The 19,899-nt window shown below is 40.3% G+C and overlaps 5 protein-coding genes across 6 annotated transcripts; 2 read left to right on the forward strand and 3 right to left on the reverse strand.

Moving 5' to 3' along the window:
- On the reverse strand, window positions 1–6,449 carry LOC6031023 (replication factor C subunit 2). 2 transcript variants are annotated; one of them, XM_038265321.1, is made up of 4 exons: window positions 6,271–6,449; window positions 6,099–6,210; window positions 5,212–6,047; window positions 1–229 (listed from the first exon to the last, which is right to left on the reverse strand). In XM_038265321.1, the coding sequence occupies exons 1-3, from the start codon at window positions 6,357–6,359 to the stop codon at window positions 5,214–5,216; spliced, it is 1,035 nt and encodes a 344-aa protein (XP_038121249.1). In that variant the 5' UTR covers window positions 6,360–6,449; the 3' UTR covers window positions 1–229; window positions 5,212–5,213. The 2 variants fall into 2 exon arrangements, with proteins under 2 accessions (XP_038121249.1, XP_001841875.1); XM_001841823.2 differs by lacking the exon at window positions 1–229 and having other exon boundaries at window positions 5,170–6,047.
- On the forward strand, window positions 967–5,151 carry LOC6031024 (divergent protein kinase domain 1C). The gene is made up of 3 exons (XM_038265320.1): window positions 967–1,420; window positions 3,760–3,921; window positions 3,983–5,151. Exons 1-3 carry the CDS (start codon window positions 1,235–1,237, stop codon window positions 4,880–4,882), a joined length of 1,248 nt encoding a protein of 415 aa, XP_038121248.1. The 5' UTR covers window positions 967–1,234; the 3' UTR covers window positions 4,883–5,151.
- Window positions 6,450–6,766: 317 nt separating the features above from the next.
- On the reverse strand, window positions 6,767–7,509 carry LOC6031022 (chromatin accessibility complex protein 1). Its single transcript, XM_001841822.2, has 2 exons — window positions 7,301–7,509; window positions 6,767–7,238 (listed from the first exon to the last, which is right to left on the reverse strand). The coding sequence occupies exons 1-2, from the start codon at window positions 7,415–7,417 to the stop codon at window positions 6,825–6,827; spliced, it is 531 nt and encodes a 176-aa protein (XP_001841874.2). The 5' UTR covers window positions 7,418–7,509; the 3' UTR covers window positions 6,767–6,824.
- A 122-nt stretch (window positions 7,510–7,631) lies between these two features.
- Window positions 7,632–13,911, forward strand: LOC6031021 (RINT1-like protein). Its single transcript, XM_001841821.2, has 4 exons — window positions 7,632–8,724; window positions 8,782–9,122; window positions 12,841–13,527; window positions 13,585–13,911. The coding sequence occupies exons 1-4, from the start codon at window positions 7,774–7,776 to the stop codon at window positions 13,802–13,804; spliced, it is 2,199 nt and encodes a 732-aa protein (XP_001841873.2). The 5' UTR covers window positions 7,632–7,773; the 3' UTR covers window positions 13,805–13,911.
- On the reverse strand, window positions 13,857–19,894 carry LOC6031020 (probable cytochrome P450 308a1). Its single transcript, XM_001841820.2, has 4 exons — window positions 19,613–19,894; window positions 14,882–15,412; window positions 14,574–14,805; window positions 13,857–14,517 (listed from the first exon to the last, which is right to left on the reverse strand). Exons 1-4 carry the CDS (start codon window positions 19,798–19,800, stop codon window positions 13,957–13,959), a joined length of 1,512 nt encoding a protein of 503 aa, XP_001841872.1. The 5' UTR covers window positions 19,801–19,894; the 3' UTR covers window positions 13,857–13,956.
- Between the last annotated feature and the right edge of the window lie 5 nt (window positions 19,895–19,899).

Raw genomic sequence — 19,899 nt, forward strand, 5'->3', positions numbered from 1 at the left:
AAACCAACAAAGTGATTAATTATTTAGTTGTACTTAAGAATGCATAAATTTAGTGATTTATAATTAAAATGTATAAATCAAAATAGAGGGTCGATCCCTAAGATGCTATGGGACGCGGGTTCGATTCCCGCCTTATCCTCCTGGCCTTCTATCGGATGGGGAAGTAAAACGTCGGTCCATTTGGGTAAAAGAGGTTTTGGGTGACTCACCATACATAACCTTTGGACGCCTAGAAAATAAGAGCAGAAACATGCAACAGAGATCACAAAGGTCGTTAAAGTGGATTGCTTTGCTTTGCAAATCAAAATATAATAAGCCAACCCAAAAACCAACCAATTATTGATCTTTAAAAAGAATTGAAAAGAAGAACTCGTGAAATCTATGAAAATATTAGGGTTGGAAGTGTGACTTATTTTATGTGACTTTGAGAATTTCATTTTTTCTGATTTCAACTTTGGCTGTATTTTTCAAATTTTCTATATTTTCTACAAAAATAGGTATGAGCAGTTCTCTCAGAAGTTGCTGAGATATCGACATTAGAAAATGGTGGGTTATTTGGGCGAGACTTAGAAAACATCAATTTTCCTGTTTTTAAACCTTTGCATGGCAATATCTCAGCAACTAAGGGTCGTATCAACAAAGTTTAAAAAAGCAAAATATAGAGAATTTTCTCAGCTTTTCAAAAATATTTCTTTCTAAGGTGGGCAAACATAAGCACTAATTTTAAAGAAAGAAAAAAAATGTTTTTCTTTTTCCTTTCTCAGATATTTTTGACTGTAATTGTCTAAGTATATTGAATTGACCTTTGTGGCACCTCTTACAGCATGGTATAGACCCGTAATGCTATGTTATGCTATGCTTAAATAAAAAGTTTAACTTTATTTTTTTAAGCAAAAATACGAAACAAGATTCATGATTCTTTTCGAAATTCAATTTATTTAAACTGCTTTTATTGTCACCGCTAAGAAAAGTATTTTTTCTGCCATTTTCCTCCGGAGACCGCCGCCACTGGCCGCCCGAGTGGAAAACGTCTTTTTTTCACGACCCCTCCCCCCTCATTGCTAAACCAGGACATTATCCGCACGGGTCGTCGACAGTGGTGTCTAGTGTCTGGTCGTCACACGTTTTTCGCCGAGATAGTTCCAAGAATTCGAACGGATCCCACCCGGAAAATCGTTGCTGCTCATTATGTGGAATTGATTCGTTTGCTGTTTGCTGACCGAATAGCCCCGAGATGCACCTGCTAACAAAGAACGACTGCCTGAAGGGACTCGCCCGGAAGGTGCGCTTTTCCCAGCGGAAGCGCTGCTACCTCGTGTCGCTGGCCGTCGCCGCGCTGGTCGTGTACTTTGTGTACAAAAACATTACCTCATCGTTCCATTGCTATGACTCCGGCGTCGAATGGAAAATTAACAAATTCGTAAGTTTTTCCTTTTTTTTCTTGCTTTTGGCTTTGCGACCATTTTTTTTTCTGTTCTTTTCTGCTTTGTGGAAAAATGTGTGTGCGTTTCTAGAGGGGGTTGGTGGGTTGGGAAAATGTCAAACTAGGGGTTGTTTTGCTTCTCTCTGGGTGAAATGTTGTGAGAGCGAGTCGCCACCTACGCGAGTGAACGCGGTTTGTTTATCGTCCTTGCGCGGCGGGGTGAACTTGGAGAGGGAGAAAGTGTTCATCACAGCCGGCACTTTTTTTTGGGGTGGGTTTGTTGATGTTTTGACAAGGTCCCGGCAAGCCGGTAACCTGCAGCTTTGATTTTTTTTATGGATTATGTTTTTATGTTTATCTTATCTAATCTAATCAAACACTAGAGCAGCCAATCTTTCGAAGGGATCGAGGAGAAAGCCTTAGGGTAGATAACGCCTAGCTTTCTTCTTGTTATGTATTAACATTTCAAAAGGGCGAAACCTACAATCCTGCCGTTTCGGGAAAATCAACATTCAATATTTCGCAATTTCGATCAATTCCTATTTCCACAAAAAAGCATGAAAACCATCAATTTGGCAAAACGTAATAGAAAATAGCAATAATTTCATCATATCGAGAAATTAAATGTGAGAGCGTGTGCAACATGGAGTTAAACTTTCTGTGAAGTTGCTGTGAAGATTACCATGGCACTTTGAAAAGTTTAACTCCATGTTGCACGCACACACTCTCACATTTAATTTCTCGATAGAGAGCAATTTGAAATTAATTAAGGTGTTTCTGATATTAAAAATTTAGAAAAAGAAATTACGCCTTTTTAAAAAGCGTGCCAACATTTTCGCCCCACCGTATTCCCACCCAACCAAAACAACCGTATCGCCCGTCAGGTTACGCCAAAAAGCAGAAATAAACAACCGATTCGCCCTTTTGTGTTTCTTTTTTTTCAATTTTTCAGGGTTTTAAGGAAAAAAGTGGTTAAACAACTATTTTATCATTGTGAAACGTTACAGTCAGTGATAATACAGTGATATTAGCAACCTCAGTGATAAAAAAATGGGTCTTTTTTTTTTTTTTTGTAGAGCCTTAATACCACTGCGACCAATTATAGGAATATTGTGGTGTGACCCATTTTTATAGCAAATCAGGTTAACCCATCACCATGGAACGGTGAGGGGCAGCTCCTGTTTACTGCATTTTGTCCCAGTTAGGGTCGACTTTTTGACGAAATGGGTCTAGAAAGCCTTCAGAAGGAGTCCGATTCAGTCCAAGAATCGTTGAGCAAGGATCACGGCTATGCTACACAGTAAGAAGCAAGTTGGTTTGAGGATGTGGTCTATGTTGAAGTGACGTACTTTGGGGTGTCCCCGCCGGAAGTGGGAGACATGTCAGCTGTCGACTAGGCCACCCCGCGACACCATCCTGCCTTCTCAATCTTTGCATAGCTTGAATTACGGTATTCCTCCTAAACCTCCCTACACTAACTTTTTGTCCTGCAGAATCCCCGGATGTTCCAAGAACCGTTAAATTATGGACCTTCATGTCTAGATTGTGAAACCAGGCCAGAATCGATACTACAATAATTGAAATTTAAAAGTTATGTATTTAGGATCATACAAATCTGTGTTTGTTGTGGAATTGGGTCAGAGACATCAGAAACATACATTTTGATCCATTTTGAGGATTGTCAGGTTAAAATTCACTAAATTATAACGAAAATTTTGTGTTTCTAAATATACGTCGGAACTTGCAGAAAACACTACATTCGCCCCTCGTGATTGGGTGAAAACACAAGGGCGGAAACTCAATTTGGTTTGTTTTGATTGATGTTGTTGATTGGCCCTTTTGTTTTTTGCTTGTTTAACTACGTATTTTCGGAATTTTAAGATGTTGGAGGGTGTTTTAGAACCAATTTTGTTCGCTTTACATGATTCTGACGAAAACTCAGTTTGTTTACATCTGAGGGTTTTACCCTTTTGAAAAGTTGTTACTGATTTGTAGTGCGCCATTGCATTAAAATGCATTGAAACGTCACAAACGTTTAAGTTGCCAGGCCTACTACGTAAAGTTTACCGCAGAGATGATTTGTTGAAGTGGGTTGAGTTTGAGCACGGATTGTTCAAAGAATAACACAATTTTGAATCTAGAGGGGAGTAAGGACTTAAGGAGCGTGGGATTTTTTTTAATTACAGAAATTTATTTAAAAAAAATCTTAACATATTTTTGCTTTTTATGCTGAACTTCGGCAGAACCAATTTCAATTATTAAATGACATATTAAATATAATTAAATTATAATTAAATTAAAGGACAATATTAAAGGAATGATTTTTATTTCAACAGTGCAAACGGTACAAAAACGTGGGCTCATCCGGTTACATGTGCTCGGATTTGTGCGGCAACAGCAACGTATATTGGGACTTTCGCTGTCCGGATCCACCACTCGAGCTGCACCACCCGAACCGATTTCAGACGAAGAAGTTGGACACAACGCTCAATATAATTGTGAGTTTCAGCGAGAGACGTTGGTCTGCTGTTAATATCTAAAAAAGTCCTTAAATTTCAGCAAGCAGTGCCGAATGAAAACTACGAGAAACTGTTCTGGGTGGACAGTTACTACCGGAAGGAGCACTACCCAACCGAAACCGAGTACGAAAACATCGTCAAGCGGTACATCTCCAACAAGTACAACGTGGACATTCCCTTCGACAAAATGCGAACGCTGCTCCGATTGGGCCACAAACATCGCGAGCTATTTTTCCACCAAAGCATGCGCGACAGCTGGAACCTGGTCCAGAACCACGAGTACGTAATGCTAAACTTGTTCGATGAAAAGGACCTCTTTCCTTACATCGCTGAGAATTGTGGGGAAATGTTCGTCACCGAATATCTGAATGCCGTTGAGTTTGACGAGGAACATCGGTACGGCAGTCACATCGACCTCGATCGGTGGCGGTATCATATCAAGATTGCGGTTTTAATTCTGGACTACGTTTCCGAGCTGGAGCAGCACGAGCTGCAGATGTGTCACGTAGATTTGCGGCGGTTCGGAATCAACAACAACAGGCTCAAGTACGACGACGTGCGGTACCTGTTCCCAGAGTATACAATCAATCGAAAGATCTCCAGTGGGACGCAGTGCGCGAGTGACGACGATTGCCGCTTTATGTTCTGCCAGTCGGAGTGCAACAGGGAGAAGCACCGGTGCGAGTCGACGGTGCTGAACAACAACGTGCAGATTGTTTGTGAAAAGATCTTCCTGGGAACGAGCGGCTACCCGGGGATCCTGATAACGCACAAAACGCCGGACCGGTTAAAGGAGCTGCTGGAGCGGTGTGCGCGCCCGGTGAAGGATCGTGACGTGGCCCGGGCGCGGCCCCGGGGTACCTCCGAAGAGCTTAAGAAACTTCTCTACAATGAGCTGACCAACATTTACGAAAAACTGGCCGCCATCAATGCACCGTGAATTTTTCAGATGTTTTAAGTTTGTAAAGTCAGTATTAAACGGGGTTTCAACGCAAAGGTCAACACGTTTTTGTACTCTGGAAGCTTGTTTGTAGACATTTTTTGTTTTGAAGCCAAATAGTAGTCGCAATCATCCACCTTTCTCTTCACCGAGAGCAGTATTGTTTTAAACGTGTTACTTTTAGAAATGACCAATCAAATCAAAATTGTAAAACTAGTGTTAGGTGTAATAAAGTAAAAAAAGAAACCTTTCAACTCAAGTGTATTTCGGACGATTGACGCGCGACCTTTTTTTTTTGGAATGAAAACTTAAACAGAAATTTTATTTACCTTTACGAGTAATCGTACGACACCTCGCACAGCTTGGCCAACAAGCCGGACATTTGCAGCAGCGAGTTCAGCCCGTCCACGATCTTCATGTGCGTTTCGCCAATCTCGCGGATAAAGCACAGCTTCAGCTTCTCGTTCATGTTCATGCGCTTGCACACGCGAAAGATGTTCCCGATGATGTCCTCGGCGGCGTAGCCCAAGCGCCACAGCTTCGCCATGATTTTGTACGCCTTGTGGACGTCCCCCTTGACGCAGTGCTCGAGCATGTCCTGCACCAGCATCGGGTGCGGCTCGTCGCACACCTTGAACACGTTCGCCCCGCTGATGTGGCCAAATCCGTTGGCCGTTGACTGCAGGTTGTTCAGCGCCTGCCGCATGTCGCCCTGGGCCGTAAAAACAATCGCTTCAAGCCCATCCTCGTCGTAACTCAGCGCTTCCTTCTGGCAAATCTCAATCAACTTGGCCAGCACCTGCGAGTCCGACAGCTTCGAATATCGCAACATCGCGCAACGACTCTGAATTGGTTCGATGATCTTTTCGCTGGTGTTGCAGGCCAACGCGAATCGCGTCGTGTTGCTGTAGATTTCCATCGTCCGCCGGAGGGCCTGCTGGGCACCCTCAGTCATACTATCCGCCTCGTCGAGGATCACGATCTTGTGGCGACCTCGCGGCAGCGTAACCTTCTGCTGGGCGAACATCTTGATCTTGTTGCGCACCACGTCGATTCCTCGCTCATTCGAGGCGTTCAGCTCGAGCACGGCTTCGCGGAAGTTTTCCCCCAGCAGGATTCGAGCCAGGCAGAGGATGGTCGTAGTTTTACCGACTCCGGGAGGACCCTAAAGAAAGCTAGTTAACAATATTCTTCAAGATCCAATTCAAAATCATACCGCAATAATGATGTTGGGGGCATTTCCCTGGGTCGCAAACACGCCCAGCCGGCTGACGGTGTCCTCATTGCCGACGATTTCCTCAAACTTTTGTGGTCGGTACTTTTCGATCCTGTTCAACAAAAATTACGTTTAGAGTCGGAGCAACAAGCATACTGCTACAAGAACTTACCATGGCAAATTGGCCTTCTTTTTGTTAGCGGCCACATCCTTGGCTGCTCCGGAGCCGGAAGCACCTTCGTTAACTTGAGATTCTGGCATATTTGCTTGAATTTTATATCTTAAAATACAACACTATCACGAACACGAGTGGAGCGCGCAGCTGAAAGTAATTTTGGCGGTTTGTTGATGTTTAGGGCGGGTGGAGTTAGCCCTCAAACAAAAATTGTGCCTCATCGGCATTTCTCTCATGGGGCACTGCTAACATCTCCAAAATTCCTGCAAGCATTTTTAACTTCTAAATTTTCACTAAAATATTTATCGAATTAAATATTGAGTGCAAATTTAGTATCAGACAGAAAGAATCATAAATAGTTTTTTAGTGAAGACAAAATTTGGCAACTTTTGAAGTCGTTACCACACGTTATTGCTTCAGATCTTCTTCAGTCAGGCGTTACGCATTACAAAATGCGCGTTTTTGGCGGCAAAAAATTAAACATCAATAAAAATGATCATTAGGTAAAATTCTTATATTAATTTCAATCCGATTACAAACAAAAATACTTCCTACGGCGAATCCCCAGTCTTGTGCTTCTGCGGCGATTTCTTATTTCCCATATTCTTAGAATTCTCCTTCTCATCCGAGCTGGACGAATCGATCGAGATGACGCTTCCGGCCCCATCCTCTTGCTCATCCGCGGACTCCTCGCCGCCAGACTCGTCGCTCCCGCTACCCTCCTCGCCAGACTCCTCCTCGCTGCTTTCGCTCTCACTGCTGCTGCTGCTGCTGTCGTCATCGTCTTCATCCTTCCGTTCGGCCGACAGCTTCTTGTACTCGCGAACCGTAATCTTCTTGGGCAGAATTTGCACGAGAAATTCCAGCACGTCCTCCCCCTCTACGTACGCCGCCAGGTCTTTGTAGTCCAGCGCTTTGGTTCCCTTCTTGTGGGCGTTTTTGGTGATGTAGCCGATGAACATTTCCTGAAATTTTGATTGAAATCATGATTTTTTGATTGGGGAATTAAAAAAAAGTTTGTACTTACAGCTGCGCGGCAAACCACAAACAGCGCGTCGGGGGCGATCTGTCCGATTGAGGGCGAAGTTTTCATCATGGTTCGAATCCGGGCGATTGGAAGCTGGGTGGCCTTTTCGTTTTCCATTCTTGCGGTGATTTTGTTTATAGATTCTGTTAAAATTCCTGATTTTTTAAAACCGCGATGCGAAAGGCAGCTGTTCACGTTTGAAAATGCTTGTAAACAAATTTGTTTGACGTTGAGAAACGTCAGTGCCGGTGGTTCGTTACAAGCGTTACGCAAAAGTAACGTGTTTACATGTGGATTTTGACCAGTTTTTAACGAGCCGATTCAAGTGTGCACAACTCTCAACAGAACTGTCAGTCCGTCTGATGATGTGTTTACCAAAAGAAAATTGGCCTGAAATTTTAAAAAGTTTCTAAATTTTCCATTTTTTTTTTATTTTATTGTAAACTTATCTCCTTAAAGTCACCGCGGCAACGATGACCGTCGAGGAACGGATTCTGGCCCGCTTGAACCGGGAGCTGGGATCTAATTTTGACGCCCTCGCCAAAAGTGATGACTTGGTGAAAAAGTTCCAGACCGACCTGGACCAGTTGGCGGCGAGGCTGACCCTGAGCGACGAAAATTGTGCCCCCGAGCTGAAGAATGCCGTCCAGTCGTGCTCGTGGCGGTACACCGAGCTCGAGGAGGCTGCCGACAATCTGGAAGCATTTCAAGAGAAGCTGCAGGAGAAAATCGATAAACATCGGGACGTGATGGACAGGATTGAGGGGCACCTGGCGAAAATCGGGAAATTGGAGAACCAAAAGGAGTACTTTATGATTATGCAGGACATCCAGAACATAGGACAGGAATTGACCGTTTCGGTACACGGCAAAGACGACAACAAAACAATCAGCTTGTACGTGGCGTTGAGCGGAAGTTTATCAAACTGCATTCTGGATCGGTTAAACGGAGTTGATGCTCCTCACCTCAAGATCTACGCTCGCAATGTTGCCTTCTATTGGCACGATATCCTGAAGGAAAAGTACGCCAAAGAGTTCGAAACCATCCTACGCAACATAAAGTGGCCCAATCTGAACCAATCGCTGGAGGTGTTCAACCCGTCGAAGGAAAACCTGCACAAACTAGCAATCCTGGCGGAGTACCTCTTCCTGGTCAAAGTCCCCGGAGACCAAAGTCTACTCAGCGTGAAACTCACCCCCTCGATCATCTGTCCCCCGATAACGGCCCCGAACGAGCTGCTGCTGAAGCCGTTCCGGTTACGGTTCCAGTTTCACTTCTCCGGCAGCAAGCAAACCAATCGGCTAGACAAACCCGAGTGGTACTTCACGCAGATCCTGTCGTGGGCCAAAGAGAACCACGTGTTTGTGGGGCAGAACTTTCAGGCGGCTGCGTTGAAGGCCGGAATTACCAGTCACAATATTAGGGTAAGGAAACTTTAACGTCTTCAATTCTTCAAGTTTCTAACGAATGCAAATTTTCAGCTCGAATTCGTTCGCGGTCTCGTGCAGCTGGCCATCGAAAAGCTAGTGGAGGACATCGATGCCATCTGCCAGGAGGAAGCCCTGCTGGCGCATTTAATCGATGAAGTGCTCGCCTTCGAGCAGGAGCTGAAACTGTCGCTCGGATATCCGGCGAGTCTGCCGAGCGTCGTTTCGGTGCTCATTCAGCCCAAGTATCTCGTAAAGTGGATGGCCATCGAGGAGAAGTTCACGTCGGACAAGATGGACGCGATGCTCAAGAGCGGGCGCGAGCCGTGGCGATTTTTGGATCCGGCCAATTTGGACGACATGAAGATTCCGCGGTGTGCGGACCAGTTTATAAGGTAAGGTATCTTCTCGACCTACGATCTTTTGCTTGTAATTTGCCGATAGTATAGTAAAGTTTGTAAGTCGTAATTTCTAACCATTTTTATAAAAAAAAGACAACGCTTTCTTAAAATTCAATAATTTGAAAATACAATAATTATAGAAATAGAAAAAGGATTTTTGAAATGTAAGCTTTTTATAAAAGGGTTTTGGCTATTGAATTTAAAATTCACATTTTCACATTAAAAAAATAATATGGTGATTTAACCCTAAACTGCCAATTTTTTGGAAAAAAAATTGAGCAGCCTTTGTCGTACAAAAAATATTGTTAATTTATTTTAAAGTTTCAATCTTTTTTTGGTCTATTCTTTAAAAACTAATCATTTTGTTGATTTACTAACTTTTCATCAACTTTTTTTTATTTTTTTTTTTTAATAATTTTCAGATTTTTTTTTTCCCCCTGGGCTTTGTCATAATGAGTGTCATAGGATTGATGCTTGTTTGGCAAAGAGTATGATTTGATTCGATGTGGAAATAAAATCGAAGTGTTCAGTATATTGCTGAAGCTTCCATTTTTACACATGGACACCACTTCATGCTGCGAGAACCCACTTTGGCGTAGTCTCAGGGCTTAATCGATGGCCGGTAAGCTGTCATCGAGACAAGGAGGTTCTCTGATAGTGGAAATATCACATTTGTACAATGAACCGCTACATATGTGATTTTTCCCTATCTTAATGTGGGTGTCAGGTTAGGATGCGGGTTAAAAAAAAATAGTTTTTGTTGAATTTAGGATTTTAACTATAAATATCAACTTTTTATACTTTGCCTTTAGTTATTTAGGGACAAAATTAGTAACAGTGAATTTAGTAATTCTATCAGAATCGGTGATTTTCATTCAAGTAGCATAAAAACCATTCTGATTTGTCAAAATTTCCATAGAGTCTCGATCAATCAATAGTGAAATGATATCGGACTAAATTCGTTGATCTGTTGAACTAACGGTTGTCGGATTATGATTGTATCGACCATTGTTGCGAATCGAGGATCTACTGGAATTCTGACGAACAAATGGTCGTCTCTTTTTCAATTCACGACTTGTAAAATATCAACTGTTATTTTTTTGTTTTTTTTAAAGAAGCCAGACAGGTTTTAAAAGAAACGTTTTTTTGGTTAATAATTAAAATGTCGGGGATTTGAGATAAGAGTAGCTTTCGGATAGGTTGCTTTAAATCTTGTATTCAATTCAAGTTAGGTAGTTATCCGCAAATGAATATTAGGACTTATATGAATAATTGAACATTTTGGACTTATGAATATCACACAACTGTGCATTTATTCTAGAGTCAGATCCATACAGCGTCAGTGTTTATTTGGTCGAAGTGTACTAATTCATTGGCAGATCTGATTCTAGTTGTAATGTACGACAAGACTACTGACGGACGTGACAGGACGAGGGCCCAGTTTAGAGGTTTCGACATCAACGATGTGCGGCTGGATCACCCTCCCAAAAAAAAAAAAATAATTTTCAGATTTTTTTTGTTGAGTGTTGAAAATTCTTTTTTTTATTATTTCTAATGGATTTCAGAAATTTAAAAAAATATATAAATAAATATCAAATGAGAAATAAAAAAAGTCTCAAATTAAAGAATACAGATCGGATTTGTTAGTTCGAATATCACTACTTCGAATGTCGGCTAATTCGAATGCTCGCTAATTCGAACGTATTCGAATTAAAAAGTGCTCAAACGTCAAAAATTTTGTTGTCAAACTAATGTTAACGTCTCGACCCCGTTGTTCATTGATTTTCGAGTACTTTTGACAGCTGTAGTTCCAATTGACGAATTCTGATTCGCTAATTCGATTGAAGTTCCATTAGAATTAATTCTATACAAATATGCAAAAAATGATCTTGAAATCTAAAAATCACAAATTCAAACATTAAAAGCTCAAAAAAACAAATTAAAAAAACAGCAATCCGATTTTTTTTAAATAAACTTATCAAAAGTTCAAAATAAAAAAAAATCTTGTCCAAATCTTGTCCTCAAATTTTAAAATTCTTACATTCAAAAATTTAAAAATCGAATTATTCAAAATACCTATGTATCTAAAATTCTTAAATTCGAAAATTTAAAAAAAACTAAAATTAGAGCATCAACACAATAATGCCACAAATATGAAATAAAATAAAAATTAAATCTTAAAAATTAAAAAAAAAATAGGTTTTAAAACTAAAGAATGATAAATTAGTTCATTAATCAATTATTATTCGAAGTTTCGTAAAAAACCAAGTCAAGAAATTTGTATCTCTGTAATAATCTGGCTTTCTAACCTTAAATATGACTTCAAAAATTTCTAATTTTTTTTTGTAATTTGAGATGGTGGCAAAAATTGCGACATTCAAGTTTGAAAAAAATCAAACAATTTTGAATGCAACAAATAAAGATTTTTTTGTTTGAGGATTTGCAGATTTTTTATCAATCTTTAATTATTATGAATTAGTGTTTTTTTTTTGTTCTAGGCATATTTGGGTAGTTTAATTTTTTTAATTTTTTTCTTTTTAATTCAACCTTCCAAAATTACACCTTCTAAAATTACACATTTTATTACTGTGTAGCTATAGGTCGGAGACCAAAATTTTGGTGAAAATAAAAATTAAAAATATTGGTTAAAAGATTATCCGATTACTGAAGTAAAATTTTGGCGAGGGCAGTTTTTTTATGTTCAAATTTTTAGATCTAAAATGTCAGAATTTGTAACGTTGTGAACTTTTAAAACTTAAAATGATTTTAAATTATTATTTTTTTCATCAATTTTCTGACTTTGATTTTTTTAATGAGCATCCTCTTAGCGTTTTGGCAAAAACGTTTATTCGTTTCCCACCTGCTTCCAATGATATAAAAATGCTACCAACATTGATGGATTGGATTGTAAGATTTCGAAGGACTTTTAATAATAAGTTTAGAATCCAAGAATCGGACTAGAATACAAGTTGAATACTTAGTTGATAAAATATAACATTACTTTGCTAAAAATTGCCTATAGACTCCTTATAGAATTCATGAAAATTTAAACAAATATACCAAAGGTCGTTACCACTCGCTTATTGTGGCTTCTAAGACCATTTAACTTCACAAAAATACGTAAATATGTATCCCTTGGGCTTTAGTACCCAATTGTCGGCTGTTATAGTGTTGAGTGTCAGGTTCAGGTGGAATTGATTATACTTCTTTTATCAACTCCTAGTTAATCTTGGGTTATATAATTATCGCATAAATATGACGAAATTTAGTATGCAATCCGCTTAATAATGTTTTTAGCTTTTTTTTTTAGTTTTTTAGACTTCTAAATTTAGACTTTTTGCGTAAATTTTGTTAAAATTTATAACTTTTTAACGTTTTTTTATTACTGTTTTTGTTTTTTTTTTATCTCTGAAATTGAGATTTTTATATTTATGAGTTTTGAATGTTTCAATATTTGAATTTTAAATTTGAGAAGTTTATTTTTCCAATTTTGATAGTTTTGCGAACGTATTTTTGTTATTGATTCAACGATTATTTTTTTGATGTTGCTGTTTATTTTATAAACGTGACTTTAACCTTTTTTGTGAATAAATCATAATTTCCAAAAAAAATCAAAAATGTTCGATCGTTCGATTCGAACTTGAAGTCGAGAAATAACGACTGAGTTCAACGTTCACCACCTAACTTTTAATATCTGATGCTTGCCTCGCAGACTCCTGGACGCCATCAAGGAGCGATACTGCGCCCTACCTCAACCCGGTCAGCAGCTGCAATTCCTGGACCTGCAGCTGGAGCTGATCGACAACTTCCGACGGAGGCTCGTCCAGCTGCATAACAGTCCCGGCACGGACAGCGTCGGCTCCACCAAGATCCTGAACGCCATCAACTACATCACATCGGTGCTGCGCGAGTGGGGCGAAAACGTCCACTATCTGCACCTACACGCGGCCCTGTACGGCCCGAACGCGGACGAGATCAGTTCGGTGTTTGACAAAACGATCGAAGAGCTGGACCACTGGCAGCGAACGCTGGTGAAGGAGCTGTCGGGGCGGGTGGTTGAGGAGGTCAAGGGCAAGTCGCGGCTGTATCGGCACGACGCGTGGCCCACCATGAACCAGCTGGACACGAAGGAAACGTTCATGCTGTCGGCGTCGGCCAGTGAGATGTTCCAGCTGTTGGTGAACAATCTGCACAACCTGGAGGCGGAACTGTCGGCGAACGTGTTCTCCGTGGTGATTCGGATGATTGCGTTGCAGTTTGATGAGTGGATAATTGATGGAATGGTGATGAACACGAAGTTTTCTACGGGAGGTGCGCTGCAGTTCCATTTTGACATGACGCGGAACCTGTTTGCGCTGTTTGGTCAGTACGCGCGGAAGCCTAGTCTGCTGTTCAAGAGGTAAGGTGAAAAATGTTAAAAAGTGATTTAGCTAAAATTGGTAAATTTTCTCAACAGAATTAACGACGCGTGCACGCTGCTAACACTGCCTCTGGGATCGGCCATGTTGCTGCATGAAACGCTTGAGTCAAACCCGTCGGACGAAACGGTGGCCAGCACGCTGAAGGAGCTCGGCCTGACCGTACTAAACAAGACGGGTGTTGTGGAGGTGCTCGCCAGGCGGAACGATATCGTGCATTCCAAGATTACGGTCGCGGGACGAGAGTTGAGTTATTAGTGCTTTGAGGGTAAGATTATTATTGTTTTAGTTGAGTTGAACGACACGTCGATTGTGGATAAATTATATATTTTTGGCTTGATTCCAGAACCTTTGTTGAAGCTTAAGTGTTGGTAGATTATGTTTCTGGAAAGAAATCTCCCTTATTCGTATCACATCTTCCGCTCGACGAACCTCACCCAAATCCCACCCTTGGGAGCAAGCAGCCAGGTGCTTTTGGACACTTCCAGTGGCAACTGCTGCTTCGGAGACAGTTCAACTCGATACTTGCTCAACAGCGTCGCAATTCCAATCTTGCTCTGCAGCAGCCCAAACTTCATCCCCAAACAGATTCGCGGACCTTCGCCAAAGCCCAAAAACGCATACCGATGGCGTGTCTTTTTGTTCTCCTCCAAGAATCGATCCGGCTCGAAGCGGTGCGGATCGGGGAAAATCTCCGGATCGTAATGAATTCCGTACACCGGAATGATGACAGCCGTGCCCGGCTGGATGCGAACTCGCTTCCTGTCGGTCGGATACTGCGCCGGCAGTTCGTACTCTTTGGTGCAAACCTTGGTCAGGGTCAGCGTCGCGGCGTGAAGCCGCAGCGTTTCGTACATGGCGCGTTCCAGGTAGACTAACTTTTGGACGGCTTCGTCGGTCAGTTGGTCGTCTTCCAGGGCGGAGTCCAGCTCTTGAAGGACGCGATCTTGAACCTCTCGGTTGGTTGCCAACTGTAAGAGAGAATAAATGAGATATTTATAAAAAAAATAAGTAAAGATCCACAAACCTCAAACAGCACGTAGCTCATCAACGTCCCAGACGTCTCAAATCCCTCTGTCAGAAACGTGACCGAGTGACCAATCAACTCGTTGCTGTTGACTGGTACGGTTCCGTTCTGCGACAGAGTGTCGTGAATCGCCTGGAAAAGATCTCGCCGCTGCACCTTCCCATCCTTCCGCAGATTCGTGACATTCTCGATCAAGCTGCGGAACCAATAGTCAATATGCTTGGGGATGAACCTAAAATGCAAACAAAAAAAACAATCTTATCGCACAGAGCAACGATCGCGGCGCGAGATAACACAGCCCAACTCACGCCAACTTTAGCAGAGAGGCCAGCTTCGGTGCAAAAAGTGCCAACATTGCACGCAGCCACGCGATCGCCGAGTCCGCGTTGAACAGCTCAAAGCCCATCCGGGCAAACTCCGCGTCCGGATTGGCGAACGACTCGGCGTCGATTCCGAACGCGCAACTCGCCACCGAATCGATGGTGTACCGGCCGCAAACCTCCTTCACCTCGAAATCGGGACTCCCGCCTCGGACGCGATCGACGTAGTTCAAGAAATTCTCCGCGACGTTCTTGATGATCGGGAAGGTGGTGCGCACGCGGGTTGCCGTTAGCACCGGGACGATCTGCGATCGTTTCTCCTTCCACTGGTCGCCCACGTTGACGAAGGGGTTCATTGAGGCTAGCGGGTCGATGCTGGCGTCTACTTCGAAACTGTTTTTGTTAAAGTGCTGGAAGCTGCTGACCAAGATCTCCTTGACCAGTTCGAGATCGCGAACCAGGACGGCCGGTTTGTTGAACAGCTCGTACACGCCGACCCATGACGCCTGGGGATACGATCTGGAAATATTCAGTGGCTTTATAATTTTTGCCGACGATCGTAAAAGTGCAATCGGTTTCAGTAGATAGACGATCAAAGTACGACGATCGTTGATCCAAATTTTATGGAACAGTGATCTTTATAGCGTCGTTGTCGTTCTACCATGTCGCACGTGCATTTTGGGCCAGATTGAGTTGATTACGCCATTTTGAGCAGCTCACCTTTTGAGCTTTACTACGGATCCCCAAAATACGATTTCAATCCTGAGATATTCAAACCGAACAAAAACTCCGTGCATTGTTGTCACTCTTCTTAGGAAAGAAGTTTCAATCTCAATCGTGCTATATTTACACACCCTGAAAATTGCTTTAAGTGCGACAACTGGCCAAAGTGATTTCAGGTCAGAAAGCGTTTGACGCACGTACAAGTTAGACTAGGTGGTTCGAGATTTTCAAAAAAGTGACCACGTGGTTTATAGATGGTCCCAATGTGTTTTTCTAAAAATGTAGGGTTTGTACCTGATGCTATTGAAAATGTTTACAATGATGATATTTTTTGAACCCTCAAAAAAAACTTAATATTTTTTTAAAATTCAATATTATTTCAAAAGGTCAAAAAATTCATATTTTGACATGAAATAAAAAATGCTAAATTTTTTATACTCATATTGCCTCGACAAAAAAAAAATGCATTCAAATGGAGATAACGCTCTTAGTAGGTTTCAGACTGGATTTCGTCATGTATATGTGACGATTATTGCCTTGGCAAAACATCTTACTAAAACTCTGTTTTAAGCTATGTTTCGGATTCAACCGGAAAACCAAATTTGACATATCGGTTCAAAACTTGCTTGAGAGATCATCAATGAACTCCAGTCCAGTCCAAAAATACAACAAATAAGGCTATAGAACAGAAAAAAACTAAATTTCAAGCCTAAATTTAAAAAAAATAGGCGAAAAGTATCAGAAAATTAATGCTTTTGAGCAACTCTCTACGAAATCGTCCGATTTCGACCATTTTTACTTTTTTTATTTGACTCAAACTTTGTGGGGGCCTTTCCTATGACCAAATAAGCTATTTTTCGTCATTGGTTCACCCATACAAGTCTACATACAATTTTTGCTGCTGTCCAAACAAAAATGGTATGTAAATATTCAAACAGCTGTGACTTTGGATTGAATTTTCTGATCAATTTGGTGTCTTCGGCAAAGTTGTAGGTATTGTTGAGGACTTTTGAGAAAAAATAGATACACGAAAAAAAAATTGCAGATTTTTTAATCAACTTATTGCCTTCCTCACCTTACTGAGGAAAGGCTGTAAAATCACTCGGAAAATGAACTTTTTAATTAGACCTCCTAGACCTACCTTCATTTGTACATATCGACTCAGAATCACCAGCTGAGCAAATGTCTGTGTGTTTGGCTGTATGTAGACATGTGTACCAAATCAATGTCACTGGAATATCTCGTCACAAGCTCAACCGATTTTGGCCGGAATGGTTTTAATCGATCCGTTTTAACGTCCCCTAAGTTGCTATTTAAATTCATGCAGTTATATCATGTATTTAAAAAGTTATGTTAAATAAAACTGTTTCATATTAAATTAAAATTATGGTAAAAAGGGTGGTTTTTTCATGAAACCCTCACATGTTATATATTTTTAGAAAGCATATAAGCAGACCTTTTAGGTGGAGTAAGAATTTTCAAGAATTGACTTACCTATCTTAAATTACAAGCAGTTTAAAAAATGTTCTGAATTCACATAACCTCAACTGGTCGGGTCTGATCGCCACGAAAAAGCCGTGTAGAGGGATGCCATTTTCCTCAAAGGCTGTGTCTGTATAGTCTTGACAAAAAGTCTGTAGGTAGTCTGTTTTTTTACTCATCATTTATTTTTATTAGGACTTCTTAGGTGCTGCGAACGTTAGGGGAGATCCATAAACATGTGGACACTTTAGGGGAATTGAAATCACTATAAATGAGAGGAAGGCACCAACCACCTAAAGGTGGATTAAGTAACGTTTTTTTTTTCACTAAAACTCAATTTCCCAAAATATGTGTTCTTTGAAATTCGAGATTTTTTGATATGTTTTATCGGACAAAACTCGCAACTTTTGAGCCATAGAGAAACATGGTCAAAAAATCTGCCGCCGAGTTATGAATTTTTGAAAAAATAGTGATTTTTGGAAAAAATCGAAGTTTCATGCAAAAACAAGTTTGACATTATTTTCAAATGCAAAATTGAATTTGCAATCGAAAGGTACTCTACAGATTTTTTTGATAAAGGGCTCCGTTTTTAAGATATAGCCACCAAAAGTTTGATTTTAGCGAAATATTTGCAGTTCTTCAATTTTTGAAAATAGTGACTATGAGTGACCATTTCTAAAAATATTTTTTTTAAGTTCAGAAAGTTTGCTATAAAATTGTCTACGAGACATTGAAGATTGGACTTCGGGTTGCTGAGATAGAACCGCTTTAAGAAAAAGAAACACGAAAATTGAAGTTTTCTTTATCTCACCAAAACAACCCACCATTTTCTAATGACCATATCTCAGCAAATAATGGTCCGATTTTCAATGTTGATAGATGAAACATTCGTGAAATTTTCCGATCTTTTCGAAAAAAATGTTTTGAAAATTTTTAAATCAATACTAACATTTTAAAAGGGCCAAACATTGAATATTACGCCCATTTAAAATGCTAGTCTTGATTTAAAAACTTTCAAAATGTTTTTTTCGAAAAGATCGGAAAATTTCAAAATTTCGGAAACTTTGATTTTTTCCAAAAATCACTATTTTTTCAAAAATGTATGACTCGGCGGCAGATTGTTTGACTTTTTTTTTCTATGGCTCAAAAGTTGCGGATTTTTGTCCCCTAAAACATATCAAAAAATGTCGAAAATCAAAAAATACGTATTTTGGGAAATTGAGTTTTAGTGAAAAAAAGTTGATTCAAAAATCTGCAATTATTTTTCCGTGTACCTATTTTTATCTCAAAAGTCCTCAACAATACCTATAACTTTGCCGAAGACCCAAATTGATCAGAAAATTCACTCAAAAGTGGTATTTACATACCATTTTTATATGGACAGCAGCCAAAATTGTATGGAGACTTGTATGGGTGAACCAATGACACAAAATAGCATATTTGGTCATAGGGAAGGCCCCCACAAAGTTTGAGCCAAATAAAAAAATACAAATAAAATCCATTTCCGGTGTTGGTAGAGAATTGCTCTTTATAATTACCTCGTAAGTGTTTAACTGATCTGTAGTTTCAAAATTCAAAATATGTAAAAAAAGTATTTATTTGAATAAAAATGTTAACAAAACCAAGCATTACACAATGTATTTTGAACACTGTTGAAAATTCGACGACTATGATTAAGGTGGTAGATGGTGTCCTTCACTTTTGGGGAAATGACTGTCAATGATGGTTCTGAATTCAGGGTCCAGAAATAGTAAATTGAAATGAAAAAATAATCACTATATGTAAAAAGCTTCTACAAACAACACAAAGAAAACCATTTTTTGATTGAAACATTCTGAATCAAGATTTGAATGTTTTTCTAAAACAAACATGGCCGCCAAATGGCCGATTGGGGATGATGCCTACCAGAGCCTTAAATTAACGGTTAATGCTGCGAATAAGACCGCTGATAATAGTCTTGATTCTCAAATTGCCACGACTAGCTGTCATTCGTCAAGTTCGATGTTTTTAAAATGCAATTTTCAATTTATTAAATTTTTTGCCCAATATTCTTTTAGGAAAATTTTAAATAAAGGGGGGAAATAAACTTGAAATGAAATTTGCAATGGCCTAGGATTTTTTTTTCTAACTTTGCATTGTTCGGGACCAGTTTTCCACTTTGATAAAAACTACTTTACATCATATTTTTACATGTTTTTGCCAAAGTTATAGGATTTTTAAGTCACCGATCTCATCATTTATTTTAAATTAAATCATCTTTTTTGAACTATCTTATAATAAATTACATTTCATGTACATGTCAAGTGATCGGCTCAAATTCTCTTAATATTTGTTGTTCGATTTCACTAATTAAATCAAGGGAAAGCGAGCAAGTGTTATTCAAATATTTGAGACCGTCAAGGTCTCAAATGTGAAAATAGAGCCAAAAAATTGGGCATGCCTGATTTGTACATTATGATAGTCGACCCTAACATTAAGATCGCTAGCAACAATTAGGGTGAACCATCGCCTTACCTGTAAACATCCGCAAAAATCTCGCCAAAATGCTTCCGTCCCGTGATCTGCTGCGAGATGTTTCCCAAAACCCAACTTGGCTGCGGTCCGTCAATGTTCGCGACACGACGCCAGTAGCGACAGCTGCGCTTCAGGTAGAGATAGACTGCGAGCAGCAGTGCTGCGACCGCGATTAACAGTCCTGCCATGTCGGAGGCGTTGACTGAACTGTGGGAGCGTGCGCGAGACTTACCAGCATCACAATTCACATTTGTTTTCAGCTTGCGTACCGCGGAGTGATAACAGAC

The sequence above is a fragment of the Culex quinquefasciatus genome, chromosome 3 (genome assembly GCF_015732765.1).
Source record: "Culex quinquefasciatus strain JHB chromosome 3, VPISU_Cqui_1.0_pri_paternal, whole genome shotgun sequence".
Classification (NCBI taxonomy): Eukaryota; Metazoa; Arthropoda; class Insecta; order Diptera; family Culicidae; genus Culex; species Culex quinquefasciatus.

Excerpts from the sequence above, each read along its gene's own strand:
- LOC6031020 (XM_001841820.2), bottom strand. The coding sequence starts at position 19,800 with ATGGCAGGACTGTTAATCGCGGTCGCAGCACTGCTGCTCGCAGTCTAT. Across the intron at positions 15,413-19,612 it reads ATTTTTGCGGATGTTTACAG|ATCGTATCCCCAGGCGTCAT; the intron begins GTAAGGCGATGG and ends GAATATTTCCAG. Across the intron at positions 14,806-14,881 it reads GCCTCTCTGCTAAAGTTGGC|GTTCATCCCCAAGCATATTG; the intron begins GTGAGTTGGGCT and ends TTTGCATTTTAG.
- LOC6031024 (XM_038265320.1), top strand. The coding sequence starts at position 1,235 with ATGCACCTGCTAACAAAGAACGACTGCCTGAAGGGACTCGCCCGGAAG. Across the intron at positions 1,421-3,759 it reads AATGGAAAATTAACAAATTC|TGCAAACGGTACAAAAACGT; the intron begins GTAAGTTTTTCC and ends TTATTTCAACAG. Across the intron at positions 3,922-3,982 it reads ACACAACGCTCAATATAATT|CAAGCAGTGCCGAATGAAAA; the intron begins GTGAGTTTCAGC and ends CTTAAATTTCAG.
- LOC6031023 (XM_038265321.1), bottom strand. The coding sequence starts at position 6,359 with ATGCCAGAATCTCAAGTTAACGAAGGTGCTTCCGGCTCCGGAGCAGCC. Across the intron at positions 6,211-6,270 it reads AAGAAGGCCAATTTGCCATG|GATCGAAAAGTACCGACCAC; the intron begins GTAAGTTCTTGT and ends TTTGTTGAACAG. Across the intron at positions 6,048-6,098 it reads CCCCCAACATCATTATTGCG|GGTCCTCCCGGAGTCGGTAA; the intron begins GTATGATTTTGA and ends AGCTTTCTTTAG.
- LOC6031021 (XM_001841821.2), top strand. The coding sequence starts at position 7,774 with ATGACCGTCGAGGAACGGATTCTGGCCCGCTTGAACCGGGAGCTGGGA. Across the intron at positions 8,725-8,781 it reads TTACCAGTCACAATATTAGG|CTCGAATTCGTTCGCGGTCT; the intron begins GTAAGGAAACTT and ends GCAAATTTTCAG. Across the intron at positions 13,528-13,584 it reads CCTAGTCTGCTGTTCAAGAG|AATTAACGACGCGTGCACGC; the intron begins GTAAGGTGAAAA and ends TTTTCTCAACAG.
- LOC6031022 (XM_001841822.2), bottom strand. The coding sequence starts at position 7,417 with ATGGAAAACGAAAAGGCCACCCAGCTTCCAATCGCCCGGATTCGAACC. Across the intron at positions 7,239-7,300 it reads TTGTGGTTTGCCGCGCAGCT|GAAATGTTCATCGGCTACAT; the intron begins GTAAGTACAAAC and ends TCAAAATTTCAG.